Source organism: Colletotrichum lupini, chromosome 8 (assembly GCF_023278565.1).
Source record: "Colletotrichum lupini chromosome 8, complete sequence".
Lineage (NCBI taxonomy): Eukaryota > Fungi > Ascomycota > Sordariomycetes > Glomerellales > Glomerellaceae > Colletotrichum > Colletotrichum lupini.
In genome coordinates this window covers 3501807-3523472 of record NC_064681.1, presented here as the reverse complement: position 1 = coordinate 3523472, position 21666 = coordinate 3501807, and the positions used below count along the sequence as shown (strand labels likewise).

General features: G+C 45.7%; 7 protein-coding genes across 7 annotated transcripts; 5 read left to right on the top strand and 2 right to left on the bottom strand.

Annotated features, from left to right (window-relative positions):
• Positions 1–178: 178 nt before the first annotated feature.
• Positions 179–6033, top strand: CLUP02_15530 (uncharacterized protein; the record flags this gene model as incomplete). The annotated part of the gene is made up of 5 exons (XM_049294454.1): positions 179–195; positions 5470–5573; positions 5648–5724; positions 5786–5893; positions 5950–6033. The coding sequence occupies 5 exons, from the start codon at positions 179–181 to the stop codon at positions 6031–6033; spliced, it is 390 nt and encodes a 129-aa protein (XP_049151600.1).
• A 3949-nt stretch (positions 6034–9982) lies between these two features.
• Positions 9983–11971, top strand: CLUP02_15529 (uncharacterized protein; the record flags this gene model as incomplete). The annotated part of the gene is made up of 1 exon (XM_049294453.1): positions 9983–11971. One exon carries the CDS (start codon positions 9983–9985, stop codon positions 11969–11971), a length of 1989 nt encoding a protein of 662 aa, XP_049151599.1.
• A 1691-nt stretch (positions 11972–13662) lies between these two features.
• Positions 13663–13872, bottom strand: CLUP02_15528 (uncharacterized protein; the record flags this gene model as incomplete). The annotated part of the gene is made up of 1 exon (XM_049294452.1): positions 13663–13872. The coding sequence occupies one exon, from the start codon at positions 13870–13872 to the stop codon at positions 13663–13665; it is 210 nt and encodes a 69-aa protein (XP_049151598.1).
• A 298-nt stretch (positions 13873–14170) lies between these two features.
• CLUP02_15527 (uncharacterized protein) lies at positions 14171–16296 on the top strand (the record flags this gene model as incomplete). The annotated part of the gene is made up of 2 exons (XM_049294451.1): positions 14171–15837; positions 16098–16296. The coding sequence occupies 2 exons, from the start codon at positions 14171–14173 to the stop codon at positions 16294–16296; spliced, it is 1866 nt and encodes a 621-aa protein (XP_049151597.1).
• Positions 16297–16666: 370 nt separating this feature from the next.
• On the bottom strand, positions 16667–17622 carry CLUP02_15526 (uncharacterized protein; the record flags this gene model as incomplete). The annotated part of the gene is made up of 5 exons (XM_049294450.1): positions 16667–16788; positions 16829–17087; positions 17166–17333; positions 17369–17468; positions 17564–17622. 5 exons carry the CDS (start codon positions 17620–17622, stop codon positions 16667–16669), a joined length of 708 nt encoding a protein of 235 aa, XP_049151596.1.
• A 110-nt stretch (positions 17623–17732) lies between these two features.
• On the top strand, positions 17733–20136 carry CLUP02_15525 (uncharacterized protein; the record flags this gene model as incomplete). Its single annotated transcript, XM_049294449.1, has 3 exons — positions 17733–19125; positions 19199–19493; positions 20022–20136. 3 exons carry the CDS (start codon positions 17733–17735, stop codon positions 20134–20136), a joined length of 1803 nt encoding a protein of 600 aa, XP_049151595.1.
• A 256-nt stretch (positions 20137–20392) lies between these two features.
• CLUP02_15524 (phosphomannose isomerase type I) lies at positions 20393–21613 on the top strand (the record flags this gene model as incomplete). Its single annotated transcript, XM_049294448.1, has 1 exon — positions 20393–21613. The coding sequence occupies one exon, from the start codon at positions 20393–20395 to the stop codon at positions 21611–21613; it is 1221 nt and encodes a 406-aa protein (XP_049151594.1).
• Between the last annotated feature and the right edge of the window lie 53 nt (positions 21614–21666).

Here is a 21666-nt window from a genome sequence, read left to right as displayed (position 1 = left end):
CGTATATTTTTTAATATATATTAATAATTGTTACGAAGGTAACTTTGTTTACCTTATTATTCGCCTTATTATCAATATTACGTAAGCAAACTATATACCATATTAATCTACGATTTCTGTAGATTATTATAAATATTGATTATGTAAGCAATACTGCTTATATAAGCTTACGTGAGCAATGGAAAGTACTGGAAGGTAACTGAATAATCTGGAATTTACTCGAGGCGGAATTACGTACTACGATTACGCATTCACTTACGTATACGCTTATTAATTATATCATAATTAATAAGCAATGGAATATTCTAGTAGGAGGTCTTTATGCCTATATGTAGGCGTGTATTTGCCTACCTAGACCTTTCGTTAAGCAAGTAACTTCTCATATAGTAATTTAACTATATTACTCTCTTTATTACAAAAACCTCTTTTATATACGCTTATATCCCCTATATTCATATATTCTTGCTTCTATATGAATATTCACTTTTTATATTCTTTATAAGAATATCCCGCATTACCTCGTTAAAGCTATACGTGCTAGAATAATTAATAAGAATAATTATAATATAATATTATAAAAATTAGAAATATCGATATTGTTTTAAAACTCTTATAATTATAAAAATATAACTTATAAATAAATTAGATTACTAACTAAATCCTCTAAAAAAATCTAGTTACTAAACGACTTAAAGAAAAAAAGGGTTTAAATAGATTTTTAAAACCTCCTAAAGAACGAAAATGAATATAATATATAGCTTTTATTAAAATAATAAAAAGCTTTAAAAAGTTTATAATTAGTATTAATAATTAGAGATCGTAATAACTCTAAATTATACTTAAAAAGTACTAAATATATATAAAACTATTTATAAAACCTAAAGAAATAGGATTATTAAAATATAATAATTAAAATATAAAAATCGAACTTAAAAAAAGGATATAACCCGGGTTCTATTTAATATACTTAATAAATTAAAAAAATAAGAGTATTTTAATAAATATATTAATAAGAAACTCGAAAAGGGATATATTTAATTATTAAATTCTCTTATTAAATTCCCTTTATTTTTTATATTAAAAAAGGGTAAAAGATTAAAACTTATTATTAATTATAAAAGACTTAACGAAATTATAAAAAAGAATTACTACCCCTTATTACTTATTATTAAGTTTAGAGATCTATTTTACGGAGCTAACTAATTTATTATTATAAATCTTAAAGAAGTATTTAACTAAATCTAGATTAAAAAAGGAAATAAATAAAAAATAGCATTCCGAACTTAAAGAAGACTTTTTAAATATCTCGTTATACCCTTTAGACTTATTAATACTTTAATAACTTTTTAAATAATAATTAACTGTATATTCTAAGAGTACGTTAACATTTTATTATTATTTATATTAATAATATTTTTATTTTCTTTTTTAACTTTAAAATATATAAAAAATATATTTATATAATATTTTAAAAACTTTAAAACGCTAAGCTATATACTAAACTATTTAAATACGAACTTTATATATAAAAAATAGACTTTTTTAAATATATTATTATATTAAAATAAATTTATATAAAAGTATTAAAAATAGAAATAGTTGGGGACTAGTTTATATTATAAAATATTAAGGATATATAAAGACTTTTAAAATTCGTTAACTTTTATCAACGATTCCTTAAAGACTATATTAATATAATTAAACTACTTAATAACTTAATATAAAAAATATTCTATTTATTTAGGATCTTAAGTATAAAGAAGCGTTTATTAAAATTAACAATATAGTTATTTTTAAACTAGTTATTATAATTTCGGACCCTTAAAAACCTTTTACAATTAAGACTAATACCTTAGATGTTATTATAAAAGCAGTTTTAAAATAATAAAATAAATAAAAAAACTTTATTTATATTATTTCTATTTTAAAATATTTTATAGAATAAAATTAAATTAATAAATTTATAATAAGGAACTAATAGTAATTATTACAATATTTTAAAAATAGAAACTATAATTATTTAAAACTAAGTACGAAATTATAGTTTATATAGATTATAAGAACTTCGTAAACTTTATAATAAATAAGAACCTAAATAAATAATAAGTTAAATAGAGCGAATTCTTATTTCAGTATAACTTCTAAATTATTTATTAAAAAAGTTTAAAAATAATAAAATAAACGCTCTTAATAAAAGACCTAACTACGAAGTCAAAGTCTTTAAAAAAATATAAATTATTTTTCAATAAGAAAAAGATAATGGCTTTATACTAATTATAAAGCTCTTTATAATAATTAAAAAAATTAATACTAACTTAATTAAAAAAAATAGTCCCTAAGCTTATTATAAAAATTTATAATATATTAGTATACGGTTATTAAAAAATTATTAAAATATAAAAACGGATTCGCTAATATTATAATAAATCCGCTATATATATTAAAATTATAAAAGTAATTAAGAACTACGTAACTTATAAAAAAAATAAAAAAAGCCCGTATAAACTTTATAACGAGCTATAACTATTATAATAATTAATAAAAGTATAGTAATTAATTATATAAGACTTTATTATTAAATTATTAAAGTTTAGAGAACTATTTATTAAAGTATAGTATAATAATATTTTAGTTATAATTAACCGACTTACTAAGTTTATTTACTTTATTTTTTATAAAGGATTTAGTACTATAAAAGACCTAGTATACGTATTTATTGAGGCTATATTTTTAAACTACGGTTTATTAAAAGAAATTACTTTTAATAAAAATAAGCTATTTATTTCGAAGTTTTAGAAATCTTTAATTTCGTAACTTAGTATAAATTATAAACTATCGATATTATTTTACTTATAAACCGATAAATAAATAAAAAGGATGAATTAAATCCTTAAAATATATTTTTATTATTATATAAATTACGACTAGGATAATTAAGTATTATTTTTATTAAAAGCCTAGTTCTTATATAATAATATAATTAATAAAAGTATAAAAAGATCTTTATTTTACTTTAATTACGGATTTTAGTTAATAATATATAAAAAAGTATAATAAGAATTATAAGTTATAAAAGCTATATTAAACGTAAATAAACTTAAAGAAATTTATAAATAAGTATTAATAAACCTCGAGTTCGTATGATAATATATAAAAAAGAACGTAGATAAATTAAAAATTAAAGGACTATTTTTAAAAAAAGGGGATAGTACTTACCTCTTTTATTATAATATTAAAACGAAATAACTAAGTAATAAATTAGATTATAAAAAACTTAGACTTTTTAAAATTATTAAAAAAGTCTTATTAGTTAATTACGAATTAAAATTACTAAATACGATATAATACTATCCCGTTTTTTATATTTTATTACTTAAACTTATCTTAAAAAGTTTATATATAAAAATTTATATTATTATTGAACTAAATTAATTAGAGTACGAAGTTAAACGAATTACTAACTATAGAGTTAGGAATAAAATACGAGAATTTCTAATTAAATAAAAAAACTATAAATAAAAAAAAAATATAAAAACTTATTATAAACTTCTAAAACTCTTAAAAATCTTTTTTAGAATATTAAAGTTAAAATTAAAATTAAAATTCTTAATTATTATGATATTTTAGTTAATTATTCTAAAAATATTATTAAACTATACTTTTTATATAATAACCGACTTATCCTTATTAATAATATTAAAAAGATTAGGAACTACTTTTTTTTTTTAAATACTATTCTTTTTTTTTAAAAAAACGATTTAATTTTAATAAAAACTAATTTATTTTAGCTTATATACGATATAAGGCCTCTACTTATTTTTTTAAAAAAAAGCTCTTTTATTTCTTTTTTACGTTCTAGCCTATCGGCTTTAAATAAAAAACGATTTATTATAAATATAATTAATATAAAAAATACTAAAAAAAAAAAATTCTTACGATTATATATAATATTAGTAGTTACGTTATAAAAACGACTATAATATATATATTTATAATATTTTAATTTACTCTCTAATATTTTATACTTTCGCCCTGATAAATAATAAAATAAATAAAGTATTTTAATTTTAAATCCTTATTTTTTAATTTTAAAAATAAGCTTTAATTAATAATATATTAAAGATTTAATAAATATTTTAGTATTTTTAAAAAAACTACTTAACGAGCCCTAACTTAGGTTATAATGACTTATTTATAAGTTCATAAAAATAAGACCTTTAAAAAAAAGACTTAATATTATAACTTAATATATATAACTAAGACTAGGGCCCGCCCCGTAGGCTTATAATAGTTATAATATATTATATATATAAGAATATAAGAATATAAAATAACTTTTATAAAATAAAAAAACTATAAATAAGTTATATATAAATAAAAATTAGTAATTATATAATAAAGTAATGATTATAATTACTTTAAGTAATCGCTTATTAATATTTACTAAGCGATTACTTAATAAATAAGAGTAATTATTAATAAAAGATATATTTATAAATAAACTTATATATAGTATAAACTTAAGCTAGGCTTAAGGATAGACTTTTTATAGCTTTTTTAATAATTAACTTAATATTAAATCTTATAATTACTTTTAGTTATTTTTATTAAGAACTCTTTTTAATAAGATTATAATTAATTACTAAAACCTTATTTTTTTTATAATTTATAAATATAGCTTTAAAAAAGCTTTTTATAACTATAATACTATTTACTTAGTACTCGTAGCCTTAACTTTTATTAATATACTTATTATAACTAGCTAGCTATAATATATATATAATATATTATAGCCGCCGTAAGCTTGCGGGGCGGGCCCTAGTTTTAGTTATATATATTAAGTCGTAATAAATAAGTATAGCTCGCCCTTTAAATAGTTAGAACTTAGAGGACTTTACGTAGGGAAAAGTTAGGAGTTTTAATTAGTAATTAGGTATAGAGCGTAATATACTTAGTTTTTTTTAATATATAATATATAGTACGGCCCCGGCGGATTGCTCCGTCGGGGGGAAATTATACTTTATAATAATAAGGGTTTTAATATTATTTTTTAGTTCGCTTTTTAGTTTATTTATTAAGGTCATTATTATAAAGTTAGTTTAGTTATTAATATTTTAATAAGTATTTTAACTTAGTATAATTAAAAGCTTTTATAGCTCTTAAAAAAAGCTTTTAAAGAACTTATAATTAGACTTTTTATTTATTATAAGTAAAACTATTATAATTAAAACTATAGCACTACTTATAAACCTTAATAATCAATAATTAATAATATAATTTTTTTTATTTATAATAAGCTTAAAAAAGTATCTTAATTTAAATACTAAGTAAGTATTATATTATTTTATTAAAACTTTATTCTTATACTTATAATTTAAACAGAATTAACTTTCTTTAATAATAAGGTACTTAGAGATCTGTCCATCTGATCTGAGTCAGTAACCGTCGCCCGTTGCAGGGGAAATGAAGGGATACTGAATATCTCGTGAAACCAACAGCCAACGCCCGGGCTGGAGAAGAGATAGATAGACATGTTCGTGGACCGCCATCCCTTCAATTACACAAGGCATTTGGTGAAGCTATTATGTATGGCTTCGTTGGGAAATACGGCTGATACCATCCGGACGGCTGCGTGATGTGTACTCAGGCAAGACCCGGCACAGAAAGTCAACTGGAGGAGCCATTGCCCTGAGATCTCAAACATCTTTGACTCCTAGCTCGATGGTAAAATTATACATAGCATTGCAGAACATCTGTGTTGTCATAAGATGACAATCTTTCTTAGAGATCGAGGCAATATCGTTGCCTGGGATCTTTGACTGACGTCGGGCTTCTCTTCGGACCCCGGCCAGCAGGTTGCATCAACTTACCAACAGGCTGCCTGCTTGCCCGAGTGCGAGTATCCGTAGTACTCATTAACAATGGGGGCCTGTGTTGATTACGGAGTAGCCCGCGATCGAGCGGAAGATGAAAGCCACAGGGGAGGAAGCTTCGATCAGTCAGGCTCGGACGTCATCCGCGCGCCTGCTATGAGAGTGTGTCCGTATTTTGTCTCCAGAGTAATCCCATGACAAAGTAGTGGCAAATTATAGGACTGATGTTTAGGCAAAGAGTTGGACAAGGATGGCATTGGTGGAACCTGATGAGATCTATATCCCACAGTGCAGTCTATCTCGTGTGCGACATTCCGTACGGACGCCTGCATCCCGGGTCTTGGGCTGCTGCGCAGTTGAGATGCGTAGAGGACCTGGAGGGATTGTGACCATCTATATGAAAGTTCTGGGGCTGTAGCGAGAGTGAAGGTAGCTGCGGATGGCCGCCGGGTTAAAGATTATACACTCAACAAAAATGATGGTAATCTGCGGGAATAGCAGTTTTCTTTTTTTGCGCCTCTTGAGTCTTGACTCGTGGCGAGTTGCCTCGAGATAGAGTTTTAGGTAATCTTGAGATTGGTTCTGTATGGGCCTTGTTCCATCGCAGTAAAAGAATCGAGCGAGCAGGTAGCAAAAGGTGCGTGCAAAGGTTAATATGTTTGCTAAGATTGCGCATTTGGCAAGGTGGGAGGGCGTCGTGAGATTACCCGCTGTTTCTTGCTCTCATTGTGCCCCGGGCCGGAGGGGTATCCGCTCATCGGCATGGAATGCCGAACAGAGTTCTTGGGGAATTTGCTCGGACTTGGTTTCCGGATATACTGTGATGTAGGTAGCTGGGAAAGTTGTCCCAGCTGTCTGTCACCTTTGCACTCGAACCGAATTTCCGCAGTGCCATCCATGCTTGAGGTGAAAGACTATATCTAGCTTCTTTTTGATGCGTCCGTGTGCAAATCACCAATGACGAAGAGAGAAAGTCTAATTGTTGGGAGGTATAACCAAGATCCAGACGAATATGATCGACTGGGCGGAATACTACGTCGAAAAAAGGGTAGCGAGCAGCATGACGATCCAAAAGAGACCCTACGAATCACGGTTCCGGGTTTTGTCGGTATTTTCGTATGGGTACACTTTAGTTTGAGAAAAGAAGCGCGGGAGAGGCGCGGCGACGGCGGCGCCCAGCCAAGCCTACACTGGATCCCCAAGGCGTTACAACTTTGTTGGCTGGTGGAGTTGGGAGTGGGAGCCGGGGGTGCTTGGCAGGAGAATTTCGAAATGATTTTGGGATTAGCGTCAGGGGCGGGAGGTTCGTGTTGACAAGGGTCTTGAGTCCTAGGCGAGAATTCTCTTTGGAGACCGACACTGACAGTCTGACTGGCCTTGTCGTGGGCCGTGACCCGTTATCCTTGAAGGAGGAGAACTACGGCAGGAGGAGGAGGTCTAGAATTTCGGGGAATTTCAATGAGCTGGCTGTATGATTTGAGGGATTTGCAGCAGTTTGGGACGGGATGCTCGATGCTAGCTAGGCGCAGGGCGAAGGCGGCTATCTGCATGGTGGTCCATGGAATCACAGAGTATGGGTCGGGAAGTTTTTGGCGGTTGGCATGAGGCGAGGTGATGTCAATAACCTAGGGTCCTGTTAGAGAAGCGTTGGTGATATATGAAGACAAGAAAAGAAACCACCAGTCCGGCAATAGATAGGTAATCACTCAGTAACTATGGAGATGGAACCGCTCTTCTTGAAGTTCATCTACGGATGCAGTTTGGTCGGCTTCAAAAGGTGGTTGAAAACGATCGTTGATGAGATTCAAATTTGTGGATGGCTTCATAGTTCGTCAGAGAGGCTTGTTTCTCAACTCATACGGAGTACCTTACTCGGGAATCGAAATGATGGTGTGTGATGAGATTCGTGTGGATGACAAAGAAACGGGAATCGATTCAAGTTGAGATGAATACGAAAAAGGCGGGAAGAACAAAAACTTGAGAGAGAAAAAAAGTGTAATCATCATCCCAACTCGCATAGCAACACTCATGAACCGCCAATCTAGTTGCGACTCGGGTAAACGCTGAAGCGTCAAGGCAACCCCCGTCAGCGCTGACAGGTGTGACAAGGGATAGACAGGACGTTCACGCAGCGTCTGCAAGCGAGTGGAAAGAGAAACCGAGAAGAGAACAGACGGCAGCCGGGCAGACCAAAGCCTAGGCCCCAATGTTGAACCCATACGCGCTAGACTGATTAGGGGGCCAGCAGCCAACAAGATAAATTTAATGATTTAATCAAGAAGCTGGAAAATGAGCTGATGGCGGATGGGTCATGGGTTGACAGAGCTTGTCTTTACGGCTGAATTATTTAGTTGCGATGGCTGTGAGTCTGCAGCTGCGGAAGACTGGAAGTCGAATACCCTGTTCCCCGGATTTTCGGAATGTTCCCAAGCCTTGAAGCACTATCTCCTTTGTAAATCCATGGAAGAGCTGACAGACGAAAACAAAAAGACAGAAAGAAGAATACAGTGACCGAGAAGAGTGGGATGTCGAGACCAGGTTCTTGAAACCAAGCGATCTGCAGACGGTGGCTCATTGGTGGAATGCGCTACGGTGACCCTGGACCATCCACTTGTTTGACATGAATTAAGGAGTGGGCGGGAGGCCGAGGCGCTGAAAGTGGTGGTGCTTTTTTACTTTGGAGTCTTCCATCCATAGTCAACTTTCTCTCTCCCTTCCCGCGTACGCTACGGAGTGATACGTCTCTGACCGTACGCTTGGTAAGAGACCGATAGGCGCTAGCAGGCTTGTTTCTCTTCTTTGGTGCCCCGTACTTCCGTAGCGATGGCCTAGTCTCTTTGCAGTTTCGCTGGACGGAATCACGGATACTATGCCGCGTGTAAGGCCTGGTCCATGAGCCGAGAGGCCCGTCGTCTGAAGTTGAGAAATAAGATCGGGTGTTAAAGGCAGGGCAAGCAGCCACCCGCGAATCCGAGCTTCTGCATGACAATCCCTTCCGGAAGTCTATCCATTGCGTGGGCTCTTGAATGTACGGTTATTAGTGTGTAAAATCAGAGCTTACCAAGATGAACCTCTCTAGGGAAACGCTGTCGCCTATTGGGGGTGAACCTGGCAGACACGGGAGGAAACGAGACGACGGCTGGCTCTGAGAGAAACAACGGAAGTTTAATACAGAGTACTTTACGTAGTGGTCGATGGTATCAGGGAAGTCGAATGCCGTCATCTCCCACCCAAAGCATCTCCAATGGTCCCTACACTTACAGTGTAATCGACGGTTCTTTGCCCAGAGTCCCGGAAACTCTAGCGCTTGGTCTGTCCACCGCCACTCCGTCTTGGTCTTCTTTTCTTCTCGGTTGGCGTTCCATAGCGTTTCCTTCCAGAGTGAGAGAGTCTTACTCTAGCCCGCTGGCCACTCCATGTACACTAGCCAAAGCCACCCCGGGCCCCGGGATGGACGGGGTGGGGAACAGTCGAAATTGCATCCTCCGCCGCGTTTGCTGTGGTGAAACGGCCAGGGAGATTTGACCAGCCCAGGATCGTGTGCAATCGACTTACACGCACATACGCCCATCCAGATTACAGAGAGGGGTTACTCCGTACGTACAGAGTAAGGAACCACATACTCTATTGGGTCCTCGTCTAGCAATCTAGCCCTGTCGTCCTCGACTCCTCTCTGCCTGTCTATGACTGACACTGACACCGCGACGGCGGTGCTCTCCCGAAATCTCCAGAGACTAGAGTCCACACACCCCCCTTACCTGATGCTGGTCTATGCTGGCCATGTTGGTGGTAGTGGTGGTGCGGGTTCCCAATATGGGCAATATGGGGATCTTGTTGAACGGCTCCATTCGCGCCATTGTCTTCTTTAAATGGAGGCAAACACCGCACCTCCCAGCTAGACACCAAGGCTTCCTCTCTTCTCTTCTTCTTGCGATCAAGGGATTGTTGACCATCTCCTTGCCCCAACCGACATTCTTTTTTCCAGACATTCGTTCATTCACTCATTCAAACAAAGGCTCTAGTCCCTTTCACAAAGCTACCAAACGAAACATACACGATCATTTACTGAACTTTGAAAGTTCCTGAACTGCTATATACAAACAGCAAACATGCGTTTCTTCTCCGTCCTCGGCTTCGCGGCCGCGGCCGTTGCCCAGCTGACGTCGTCTTCCCTCGAGAAGCACGTCGATACCGCCACCATCAAGTCCTTCAACCCCATCAAGGAGGCTTACTGGACCGGTCTTCCTCACCACCGCCGCACCCCCTTCGCCGTCTCCCCCGACGGAAAGTCGGCCTGGCTCGCGTACCTCGACTCCTCCGAGACGGGCGTCCACGTCCAGCAGATCGACCCCACCACCTTCGCCGCCACCGGTGACCCCGTCACCGTCTCTGGTGGTAAGGAGGCCGCCGGTCTCGTCGCCCACAACGATGGTTTCGCTCTCATGACCAACGAGGTCCTCTCCGGCTCCGGCACCGACGTCGCCATCGCTGTTCTCTACCGCTACACCACCGGCAAGACCGAGCCCACCTTCAAGACCTGGCTCGGCGGCCCCAACGTCGACGGCAGCCAGGCCATGGCCTCCCCCGACGTCAACGGTGACCTCGTCTTCTCCGAGAAGGCCGGTTACTACGCTGCTTACATCGTTGTCACCGCTTACCAGGGCGATGCCACTGGTCACTTCGGTGATGCCATCCGCTACGTTGACACCGCCGGCAAGCTCACCTCCATCGCCGGCGCCTCCTCCAGCTGGGGCTGCTCCCACAACACCGGTATCGCCTTCGAGGCCGCTGACGCCGCTCCCTTCGCCTCCATCTGCGCTGAGGACCAGGGTGCCATCTGGCTCAACACCAAGTCCCAGGGCATGACCAACGACAACGTCAAGATCTCCAACGAGCACGTCATCAACGGCGGTGCCAACGAGGCCATGGGCGGCATGTCCGGCTCCTACTCCAACCTCGCCCGCTTCATCGGTGCCGACTCGTACATCTTCTCCTGGGTCTCTCGTGGCGCCATGGACTTGACCGAGAACTCGTGGATGGGCTCCGGCTACACCACTTCCAAGAACCGCACCAACAACCGCAACGTCGCCATCGCCCTCTTCTCCGACAAGAACACCCTCGTCGGCTCTCAGGCTACCTCCGTTGCCGGCACCGCCGACGGTGACTCCCAGATCAACTGGATGACCTCTGGCTCCAACGACTGCTCCAACGCCCACGCCGCCACCTTTGACTCCTCCAAGGCCCTCGTCACCTGGGAAGAGATCTCCTCCCCCACCTGCGCCTTCGACGCCATGGGCTGCCAGGGTACCTTCGCTGGCACCAAGTTCCAGATGGTCGGCAGCGACGGCAAGAAGATTGGTGAGGTCCTCAGCTCCGACGACACCTACGTCGCCGGCGACATGGTCACCATGTCCGACGGCCGCATCTGCTGGCCCTACGTCTCCATGACCTGGAAGCTCGACGGCCCCGTCACCGGCTCCCCCGTCACCAAGATGTCCTTTGCCTGCATGACTGGTGGCGCCGGCTCCGGCACCGCTTCCTCCGCTGCTCCCGCTTCCTCCGCTGCCCCTGCCACCAGCGCCCCCGCCGTCGCTTCTTCCTCCGCTCCCGTCGCCGCCGCCCCCTCCACTACCGAGGCTGTTGACGCCGTCGCCACCAGCGCCGTGAACTCCGCTGACCCCACCTTCGCCTCCGGCACTGCCCCCGAGCCCATCTTCGAGACCATCTCCGGCCCGGCCTACACCCCCTCCGCTTCCGCCCCTGCTGCCGTCCCTACCTCTTCCCAGGCTGCCTCCGTCCCCGCTGAGGCCCCCGCCTCTTCTGCCCCGGCTGCTTCCGCCTCTGCCCCCTCCGGAGCTCCCATCCCCATCTTCGAGACTCTGTCCCAGGCCCCTGCTTCCTCTGCCGCTCCCGTCCCCGGCACCACCGTCTCCGAGGCCAAGCCCGAGCTCACCGCCACCCCCTCCGGCGCTGCCTCCAAGACCAAGAAGACTCGCACCCGCACCAAGACCCGCGGCCCCAAGCCCACTGGTGCCCCTGCCCACAGCGGCAAGTGCAGCACCCGCACCACCATCAAGACCGTCTACGTCACCGCATAAATGAGTAGATGATCTGGTGCAAACCTACCTTGTGGGGATGATGAAAAAGAGGTTGATTCGAGAGGAGAGTGTAAGAGAGACGGAGTTTGGGAGCAGCAGCATTGAGTACATCTCTTCAGCAAGGTGAAGAGAGTGTAGCTCGATGAGTTTTCATGTACATACTATGTACGACTTGTACACAAATTTCCCGCCTCGCATTTTCTTTTCCCTTGCTCATCCGCTTGGATCGAGGGAATACGAAGAGCGAGTCAAGGCCACTGGCCGATTTTGAGCAAAATTGAACAAAGACTCAGTTCATCATCGGCAGTATTCCGGCGCGCCTCCCAATTTGCTTTTTACGTTCGTGTGCCATGTCCTTTATTTTGCGGGCCTCTTAGTCCCAAGTGAGCAGTTGACTAGGTCAATTATAGACATGACCGAAAGCGACGCGATGAGATGCGAGAGATTCGGAATCCGGCAGGTGAGTGTTGTGGAAAAGCCATGTGATGAACATGGAAGATGAGTCGTGCGCAGTTGTGAGAAACGATGGGGGAGAGAAGAAGAGGGAAATGAGAACCAAACAGTGAGCGACGACCTCGCTGAGATCAAAGCGGCACCTTAACACTGATGCTAACGGCCAGTTCCGAACCAATAGACACGCCGATGGTCTTCATAAGCAACCGATTGTAGACAAGAACCAACTAGAGTTGCAATCATCTCTTTGTCAGCAGCCAGATGGACACCAAAGACCAGAGGGATTCCTCTCAGAAATCACTTTCCTACCAACGGATACCAACGGTCAACTTGTCTCAGTTGAAGCTAGTCCTGACTTTCTCTCTCCCAAGGATCGAAAGAAATAAGAGGCGGCCTAAACACCCACGAATGGGCAGACCGGCGGAGCCACATGGCGATGATGGCACAGGATAAACCCTGTCACACATCCTGCTGGCCTCAGGGGCGACCATCTGTCAGACTGTAAGGTACCGCGCTGCGACGAATCGACGATAACGGACCGCCATTGGGGGCCGCTTCCCTACCCTAAAAGAGCAAGAGGAGTAAAAGCCAACAGTCATGACAGGGTAGCATCAAGCCAATAACAATCAACATGTGGACTTTCACGTCCTAATTGGGCGGTTCTATCCGAGCTAGAGAGAACGGAATCCCCATTAAGCCCTTCTTCTCATCGATACATGGGAGATCATCAGGGGACCAGTTGAGTTTCGATGATCAACAAGGGATCCAATGACCGCGCATGCTCAGCATTTGAGCTTAACCCGTGTTGGTCTCTTTGGGAATAGAATCGAGTCTTGAGAAAAGGATCCCGTCTTCCCCCTCTCCCTGGTAGGACCCTGACTCTTGTCCCACCTGATTCCTACCTGACGGCGCATCGTCCGTACACGGGCAAGACTCCATGAGTCCATCACCAACAAAGGATGTATCTGGCCGAAAGCGTGCCTTTCGTGCTGTCACCCCCCTGGGGGAAGACGCGCGGAGCCCGTCAGCGGCATTGTTCCCAAGAGTCCAAGACACGTTGTCCGGCTATCATAGCCGTCCTCGACGAGAGGATGAAGAGGGCAGCGCGTTGGTTTCCTCCACCTCCGGACAGTATCCGGCAATATCCAAGACCATGTGGCCGTGGGAATAACCTAATCGAGTGGCTGCTAATCCGTCAACGTTGCATTTCATTGAACTACCAATCGCCTCTGTCTCCTTCATTCTACACTAACGACCCCTGCCATGGAGACGAGAGCCAGATAACCTCGTAGGCTCGTAGCCCGAATAGGCGGCATCACACCATCTTTCGGCTGCGTTTCCCCTCGTCCAGTCGTGCTTGAGATGCGCTCCCCGAAGTTCGAGGATACCTTGCTCGGTTTCCGTCCCGGCAGCTGCGCCATTGCCGACACACCAATCTGATCTGGCATATGGCTAACCCTCCTTGGGTAAGGATAAGGAGAAAGCAAGGCATGCAGATAGAGACGATGGAAGGAGAGAAGAGACAAGCGGCCACCTTATAAGGCCTAGTGGCCGCCTCTCTTGTCGAGTCTCACGATGTTGAAGCTGTAGGCATCTCGTCGGTGATTCCGCGCTCACCAAGTCACTCTTTGAACATCAGCCAGGCCAGCTTCGTTGCTGTGCGTCCTCTCATTTCCCCAACGACATTCGTTCTGAATACCCAACACTCTTTGGTCCTCCTTGACCTTGTTCTTCGATACCCTCATCATGATTCGCTCAAGTGTAATCGGCCGTTTTCTGGCCGGACTGCTGCTTGCTTCCGGCGCAGCAGCTCATACCGAAGGGTGCAGCTGCTCATCTGATGGCATCCAGCGCGTCACCTACATTGTCGTCGAGATGCCCGATCAGCCCGAACAAGCAGCCTCCTCCTCGTCCGCTTTCACAACCCTAACCACCGTCCCGACGCCAACGTCCACGGAGAGGTTCACCGCGCAAGCAGCGCACGTAATCGAGGATATCCCAGCCTACGAGCCCCTCGCCGTCAAGCCCGAGACCCTTCGTCCAGCTGTAAACACAACACACACCTTTGGCGCCACCGCCGCTCCCGGCATCGACACCAAAGACCCCATCAACATCGTCCCGGCCACAAATGTCTCGCTCTACTACGCGGCCACGGACACGGAGGAACAAGGTTCCATCGACATGAAGCTCGCGTTCAAGAACCCCGCCGTGGTCCTCGAGCACGTCGACGCCGTCAGCAACGTCGCCTGCGGAGACGACGAGCTCACCGTTTCCTTTTCCTCCGCCGACGCCTTTCACGAGGCTGTCAAAGACTGGTCCGACTCTGCCGAAGAAGGGTTTATCCTCATCACCAACCACATGGGCAACTGCGATGCCGAATTTGAACGGGGCTTCTTCCTCGCAACGGGCTTGACCTCCAGCAAGGGCGACCTATCCATCACGGTCGCAGCTTCAAAGGAGGAGCTCACCAACATCGCCGGCGAGTGCGAAATGTCCTTCACTTCCCTGCCGGCTGCCACGCTCTCCAAGCGCCTCACCCTCGACCCGTCCGTCTCCCTCTCCTTCGCCGAGGGCATCGCCGAGAACACGGTCCTTTATAGCGACGGGCAGTACGTCAACATCACGGCCGACGAGGCCTGGTTCAGCTCCAAGATCACCTTCTCCGGCTACCTAAAGTACAACTTCTGGGGCTTCAAACTGCAGTCTCTGTACTTTGACCTAGACACGACCTTTGACTCGGCCGTCGGCGTATCGGTCGACGTCGCCGCCTCCTACAGCCACGCACTCAAGTACGCCCCGGACGCGTTATCCTACTCCCTCGTATCCGTCCCCGGTATCGTCGAGCTCGGTCCGGGCGTGGCTTTCGCTGTGGGCTTAGACTTTGACGTCTCTGCTGCCGTCGGCGTCACGGCGGGACTGAGCGTGAGTCTGCCGGCGGGCAACGTTCATCTCGACCTCCTGCACGGAGAGAAGTCGTCGGCGAGTGGGTGGGAGCCAAAGTACAGCAGCTACGCCAACATCACCGAGTCGGCTGATGTGCGCGTCGACGCCTCAGCGGACGTTACCGTGCAGCTGGCGTTCAAGTTGCTCGGCGGGCTGGTCGATCTCAGCTCCGGCATCACGGCGACGCCAGGGTTCGATAACGTGTTCAAGCTGCGCGGAGAGCAGAATCTGGGGGTCAGCGGTAGCGTTGGCGGCAGCAGCAGCAGCAGCAGCACTATCGGGGGCGGTAACTTTACGAGTAAGCCGGCCGAGGTGGCACAAGTTAGTGTTGATGTGCCCCAGGACGGGTTGATCTGCGCCGAGAAGAATGGGGTCGAGTTTGCGACGGACTTCTACTTCAACTTGACTGGCTTCGCAACAAAGTGGTGGAGCGGCGAGCTTTACAGTACCCGGGTGCCGCTTTGGGATCTGTGTTACAGCTTTTGAGGTGCTTCACACCAGTGGTGACGTGCTCTTGGCATGTCTTACGACTTCTCCTTTCTACATTCATGATGTATACTAAGTAGTACCTTAATACCTATTTACCTTGTTCGTACTTACGCAGTATGGTGGGACTCCTGTTCAAGGGTCTCTAAGTTCTTCTTCTTGCTTTACGCAAGAAAACTGCATAAAATCATCGAGTTATGTCCACGTCTTCTTTTCATCGAAGACTCTCTCAATGTTGCTCAAGCCTAACCACGAACGCAGGCTTCGATGGCACAATATGGGTCTACGATGAGTATATGCCGCACCAAGACGTGATCAACGCGGGTTTCGCAGACGATCACGAGTTCCAGAGCCACAGAAAGCGAGCGGCAGATGCGAGGGAGATTCCAAGAATAGACGCACCTCTGCTCGGGGGCGGGGAGAAAGACAAGAACCCGACGTGATCTGCCGCCCGCCTCTCAAAAAAGAACGAAGACCGAAACCGGGACGGGAAAGGTGCCTGGTCTCGACTCAACTCCCGGCCCAAGATGATTGGGTCCGGACTGGAGGTGGAATCTTCCCTCACTGTCAAGGACACTCGAGTCGATCGTTCGGAATAGTTCTCAAACCCCCACAATCCACCATCACATCAGTCGAGCCGCTGGCTGGACCTCCGTGGCCCCTCCCTCCTCCCCGCCGCCCCGGCCCAGGGTTGTGGTTCCCCCCGTCCACTGTAAATCAAGCTTACTATGGTGATATTGGAGCTTATTTGCTGTTAATGTTTAAAAAATTCTTATTCCTCCTAGGCCGTGCTCTCTTTACCCCCTTTTTCTTCTATGTGGTGAGGTTGTGTACCGGGGTGTGATGTTTCAGGAGTCTGACATCCCGAGTTACGGATGGCACATGACGTTTATTCGTCCATCGGATGAGCTGGAAGGACTTGGGTTGAGCGTCACCTAGCAACTTTGAGTTGGCAGTTTGACAGCCAAGGGGAACCCCAGACGGACGTTTTGGAGGTGGGCTTGGCGCATTGCGTGTTGAGCTTTTTCTGTCTTTGCTCATAGTTCAGATGGATGTTGTCGACCTGAGCAAACTTGCCAAGAGTATTTGACGTGGTAGTTGGAGGAACAGAATGCCCCTTTAGCCAAGACTTAGCCAAGACCTTTTTCTGGAGGGATGTTGAGACAAACCGAACTCCTGAGACTGCTGAAATGCGACTCCGCGAAACTTTTGTGGAGAAGTCTCCGTGGTGGAGCTGTGAATGTCAACTTCAGCCAAGACCAACCCACAACCTTTCCGCCATCAACAACAAGGGCTTCAATTTGCCTGTCACTTTGACGGTGACTTCGCCATAATACATCGAGGTGCCGGGGAGTTTAGACGTTGGAGGCAGGGTCGATCTGAGAGGCCGCTCCGAGAGTCTGGCACATGCCATGGTTAGAGAGTGGTGACTCGGATCCGTTGATCCAATGGTGGTTTGTTTCACGAGGGTTCTTCTCCCCTGGGGCTCATAGGATGATGGTATTGGCATCATACTCCATGGTCCGTCACGTTGTGACCCACGGGCGGCTGGAGTTCAGCGCAAGAATACCAGATGATGGCGCAAAGACAGGGGGAACATATGGAGTAGGCAGACCTTAATTGTGAGGTGAAATCGACTGGCAAGTTGGGATATAAAGCATGGCTTCTTGGCCGCTGGTGATAACGCTTACTCTACTTCTTCACCCTCACCTCAATCCATCCATCACCAAGCTCTTCTCCTTCTCCTTTTTCCCTTGAGCCAGTCTCATTCTCTTCAACACTACTCGGGCAGTAGTTGTTCTTTCACGTGTACTTTATTCTCTTTCCATTCTCACCTTCTCTTTACTACCATATCTCTCTCTTCTCCCTACACTTCAATATGAAGTTCTCCACAGCAGCCATTGCCCTTCTAGCCGGCGTCGTCGCCGCGGCGCCCGCCTCTGAAGTCTCCCGCAGCCGCGAGCGCCGCGCCGGAGGCAGCGAACTCATCCAGCAGCTCCAGTCCACCTTTGACCGCAATAACCCGAACGGCACCCCCGCCGCGGCCGGAGACCCGGACGACCTCAACGGTGATGGTGTCATCAATGTCTTCGAGGCAGGAGCCCAAGCCAGCAAGCGTAAGCGCGGTGGTGGCGGTAACGGTGGCCAGCAGGCTGCTGGTGCCGGTGCTGGGGGCAATGGTGCCCAGGCCAAGGGTGGCAATGCCGGCGGTAACGCCAACAACCAGAACAATGCCGGCAATGCTGCGGACGAAGAGGACGCCGCGGCGGGCAACGGTGCTGCCGCTGACGACGGGGAAGATGCAGCTGCCGGTAACGGCAATGCCAATGCAGGCAACGGAAACGCGGCCGCAGACGATGAGGATGCGGCTGCCGGCAACGGCGGCGCTGCTGCGGATGACGAAGAAGACGCTGCTGCTGGCAACGGCAATGCCGGTAATGCGAACGCTGGTAACGCCAATGCTGGAGCAGGCAACGCGAAGGCTGGCAAGAACAAGAACGCCGGTAACGGTGCCGCCAACAACGCTGGCAACGCCAACAACGCTGGCAATGCTGCTGCTGGAAACGGTGCTGCCGCTGATGACGAGGAGGACGCGGCCGCAGGCAACGCTGGCAATGCCAATAACAACAACAACAACAACGCTGGCAACGCCGCCGATGAGGAAGACGCCGCCGCTGGAAATGGCAACGCAGCCGCCGAGGAGGATGCCGCAGCTGGAAATGCCAACGCTGGAGCAGGAAACGCAAAGGCTGGCAAGAACAAGAACGCCGCCAACGGCGCTGCCAACAACGCCGGTAACAATGCCGGCAACGCCAACAACAACAATAACGCTGGCAATGCCGCTGACGAAGAGGACGCTGCTGCTGGCAATGCAGGCAACGCCGCCGATGAGGAGGACGCCGCCGCCGGAAATGGCAACGCTGCTGCTGATGACGAAGACGCTGCCGCCGGCAACGGGAACGCCAACGCAGGCAATGCGAACGCTGGAGCTGGAAACGCAAAGGCCGGCAAGAACAAGAATGCTGGCAACGCCAACAACAACGCCGGTAACGCCGGCAATGCCGCCGATGAGGAGGACGCCGCGGCAGACAACGGAAACACCGCTGATGAAGAAGATGCTGCCGGTGGCGCCGCGAACAACGGGACTGCCAACGCCGGCGCTGCTGCCGGCGGTGCTGGTGCGGGCAAGGCTAACAAGGCGAGCAAGGCCAAGGCCTCTCGCAACGGTCGCTCTCTCAACCTCTACGCCGCGCGCAACATTGCGCGCGGCCGTCCCTCCCGGCGCACGTAACTTCTCTTTGGGTGCTGAGGAGTCTGTCTTTCATGCCGCTGCTGGTGGGAAAGGGGACTCTGATGACCTAGACAATCCCAAAGGCGCCGGCGATGACTCTGAACAGACTGGTGGGCCAAAGGGCACAGGCAAAGGCAAGGGCAAGGGCAAGAACAGGTCGAAAGGCAAGTCTTCGTCGTATTCGTCTAGGAAAGGTGACGAGGGCGGAAATGGGCCTGGGAAGGATGGCCGACCTGATCGGTCTGGCGATGGCCTCAGGGTGGAAGAAAGTCCCGCAATGATCGGTCGCCCTGATGGTCCTGGGTCTGGGCTTGGATTTGCTGAGTTGTCCGAGTTTTTTGAGATTCGGTGTGATGAGTGAAGAAAATAAAATGGTAATTTAAAACTGGCGTAGCGTTTTCCTGGTCGGTAATGTGAGGGAATACCTGTCTTTACAGTTCTATACCTAATTCAATGAGATGGGGTGATACCATTAATCGAGTACGAGCTAATATGTGCCAAATGTCGCCTAATGCCTATTGGCATGGTTATCTCAAGATTGAATAGAAGATGGCTTACATGAAAGGGTCATGTTGGATCTCTGGAATAGGTCCATGGATGGAGTCAGCTTTTAACCAATTGAAATCTTAGTCGCTAAGCTACAGTTGAAGCCACTCTAATTTGTGTATTGACTGTAATTTAGTTGTGAAGTCAGACCATCCATTTCAACCATTAGGCCTAACGTCACGAACCGGACTATGCGTGCGGGATTGCGGGCCAAGCTAAGTAATTACATGCAGTAATCAGTTGCTAAAGATCGCGATTCTAGCCTGGACCAGTCAATATACATTAGCTTTTCCGAAGTTGCCGCTGCCTCACCGTTGACCGGAGCTGCAGGTCCGGCCTCGAGTTCGCCACGGCCCGCCGAGACACAGCAAAGTGGGACCGGGCGTCGGACGGCTGCAAGACTTCTATGACGATTTTGTTGCGTCAATCTTTTCGACGTCACTAGCTGGTCACCTAATATCCGAATTACAAACCACTTACTTCTCGTATGGAATCTGAATGCACGTTGTATAAGATTCAAAAGAAGAAGACCGTCGCACTCATCAATTAGACCTAAAATTACCTTATAGACAAGATACCCCTGATCATCAACCGAAGACCGCCACGCTAGAATTATACCCAAAGTACTTTGGAGAAGAGAAGAGAAACAGAAGCTCCTCAGAGAATAGGAGAAGAGAGAAAAGACTCACAAAACCACCGCCATGAGTTCACAAAGCTCAGTCTTCCAGCTAAGCGGCACATGCAACAACTACGACTGGGGCAAAAAGGGTCGCGACTCGCTCGCCGCACGCCTCTGCGAAAACACCCCAAGCGGCTTCACAATAAACAACAATGAAGCTTACTCAGAAATGTGGTTCGGCGACTACCCCGACTTTCCCGCACGCGTACTGGAGACAGGCGAGCTCCTCAAGGACGTCCTAGACAAGAACAAGGAACAACTGCTCGGCAAAAAAGTCATCACCGAGCTCGACGGCCAGCTCCCCTACCTTCCCAAGATCCTGTCCATCGCAAAAGCCCTACCCCTCCAGATCCACCCAAACAAGTCTCTCGCCAGCAAGCTCCACGAGCAGGACCCCGAAAACTTCACCGACGCCAACCACAAGCCCGAGATTGCTGTGGCACTGGGTCCGTTTGAGGTCTTTGCCGGGTTCAAGCCTCTGGACCAGATCTCGCCCGTGATCAACATCCCTGCCCTGCGCGACCTGATCCCCGATGGGACGACTAGGTGGACCGACGAGACGTTACGGGAGGTCACGCGCCGCATTCTGCTCGCCGATGAAAACACTGTCGAAAAGGCCTTAAAGGCTCTCGGCGGCACCCCGCGCGAGGAGCTGGGCGGGAACGGCTACGTGCTGGATCTTCTGCCGCGTCTGCAGGATCAGTTTGGTAAAGGCGACAATGGCATCCTGGTTGCGCTGTTGTGTATGAACTTTTTGTCGCTGGAGGCTGGCGATGCGTTGTATATCCCTGCCGATGGCATTCATGCTTATCTGTCTGGGGACATTGTGGAGTGCATGGCTCGTTCGAACAACGTTCTCAATACGGGCTTCTGTCCGCCCGGCGACAGGAACAACATTGATTTGTTCAGCAAGACATTGACTTTCAAGGCGCATAACAAAAATGACGTGCTTTTACCTGCGGAGAAGAGTTCTCGCGGCACACAAGGACGTACAGTCGTGTATCCGCCGCCATTGAGCGAGTTCGACATGTTGAAGACGGATTTGGACGAGGGCAGCAAGACGGAAGTTCTGAAGGCGAGTGAAGGACCCTCGGTTGCTATCGTCATCGAAGGCGAGGGAGTTTTGGAGGCGGACGGGGAGAAATTTGACGTCAAGGCTGGTCATATTTACTTTGTTGCTCCCGGCATCGAGGCCAAGTGGGAAACCAAGGGGAAGATGCAGGTCTTTACGACTGTGGTCTAATCGGCCTGGCGGTCAGACTTTCAGTAGAGGATGCACAATAGATGTTACATATT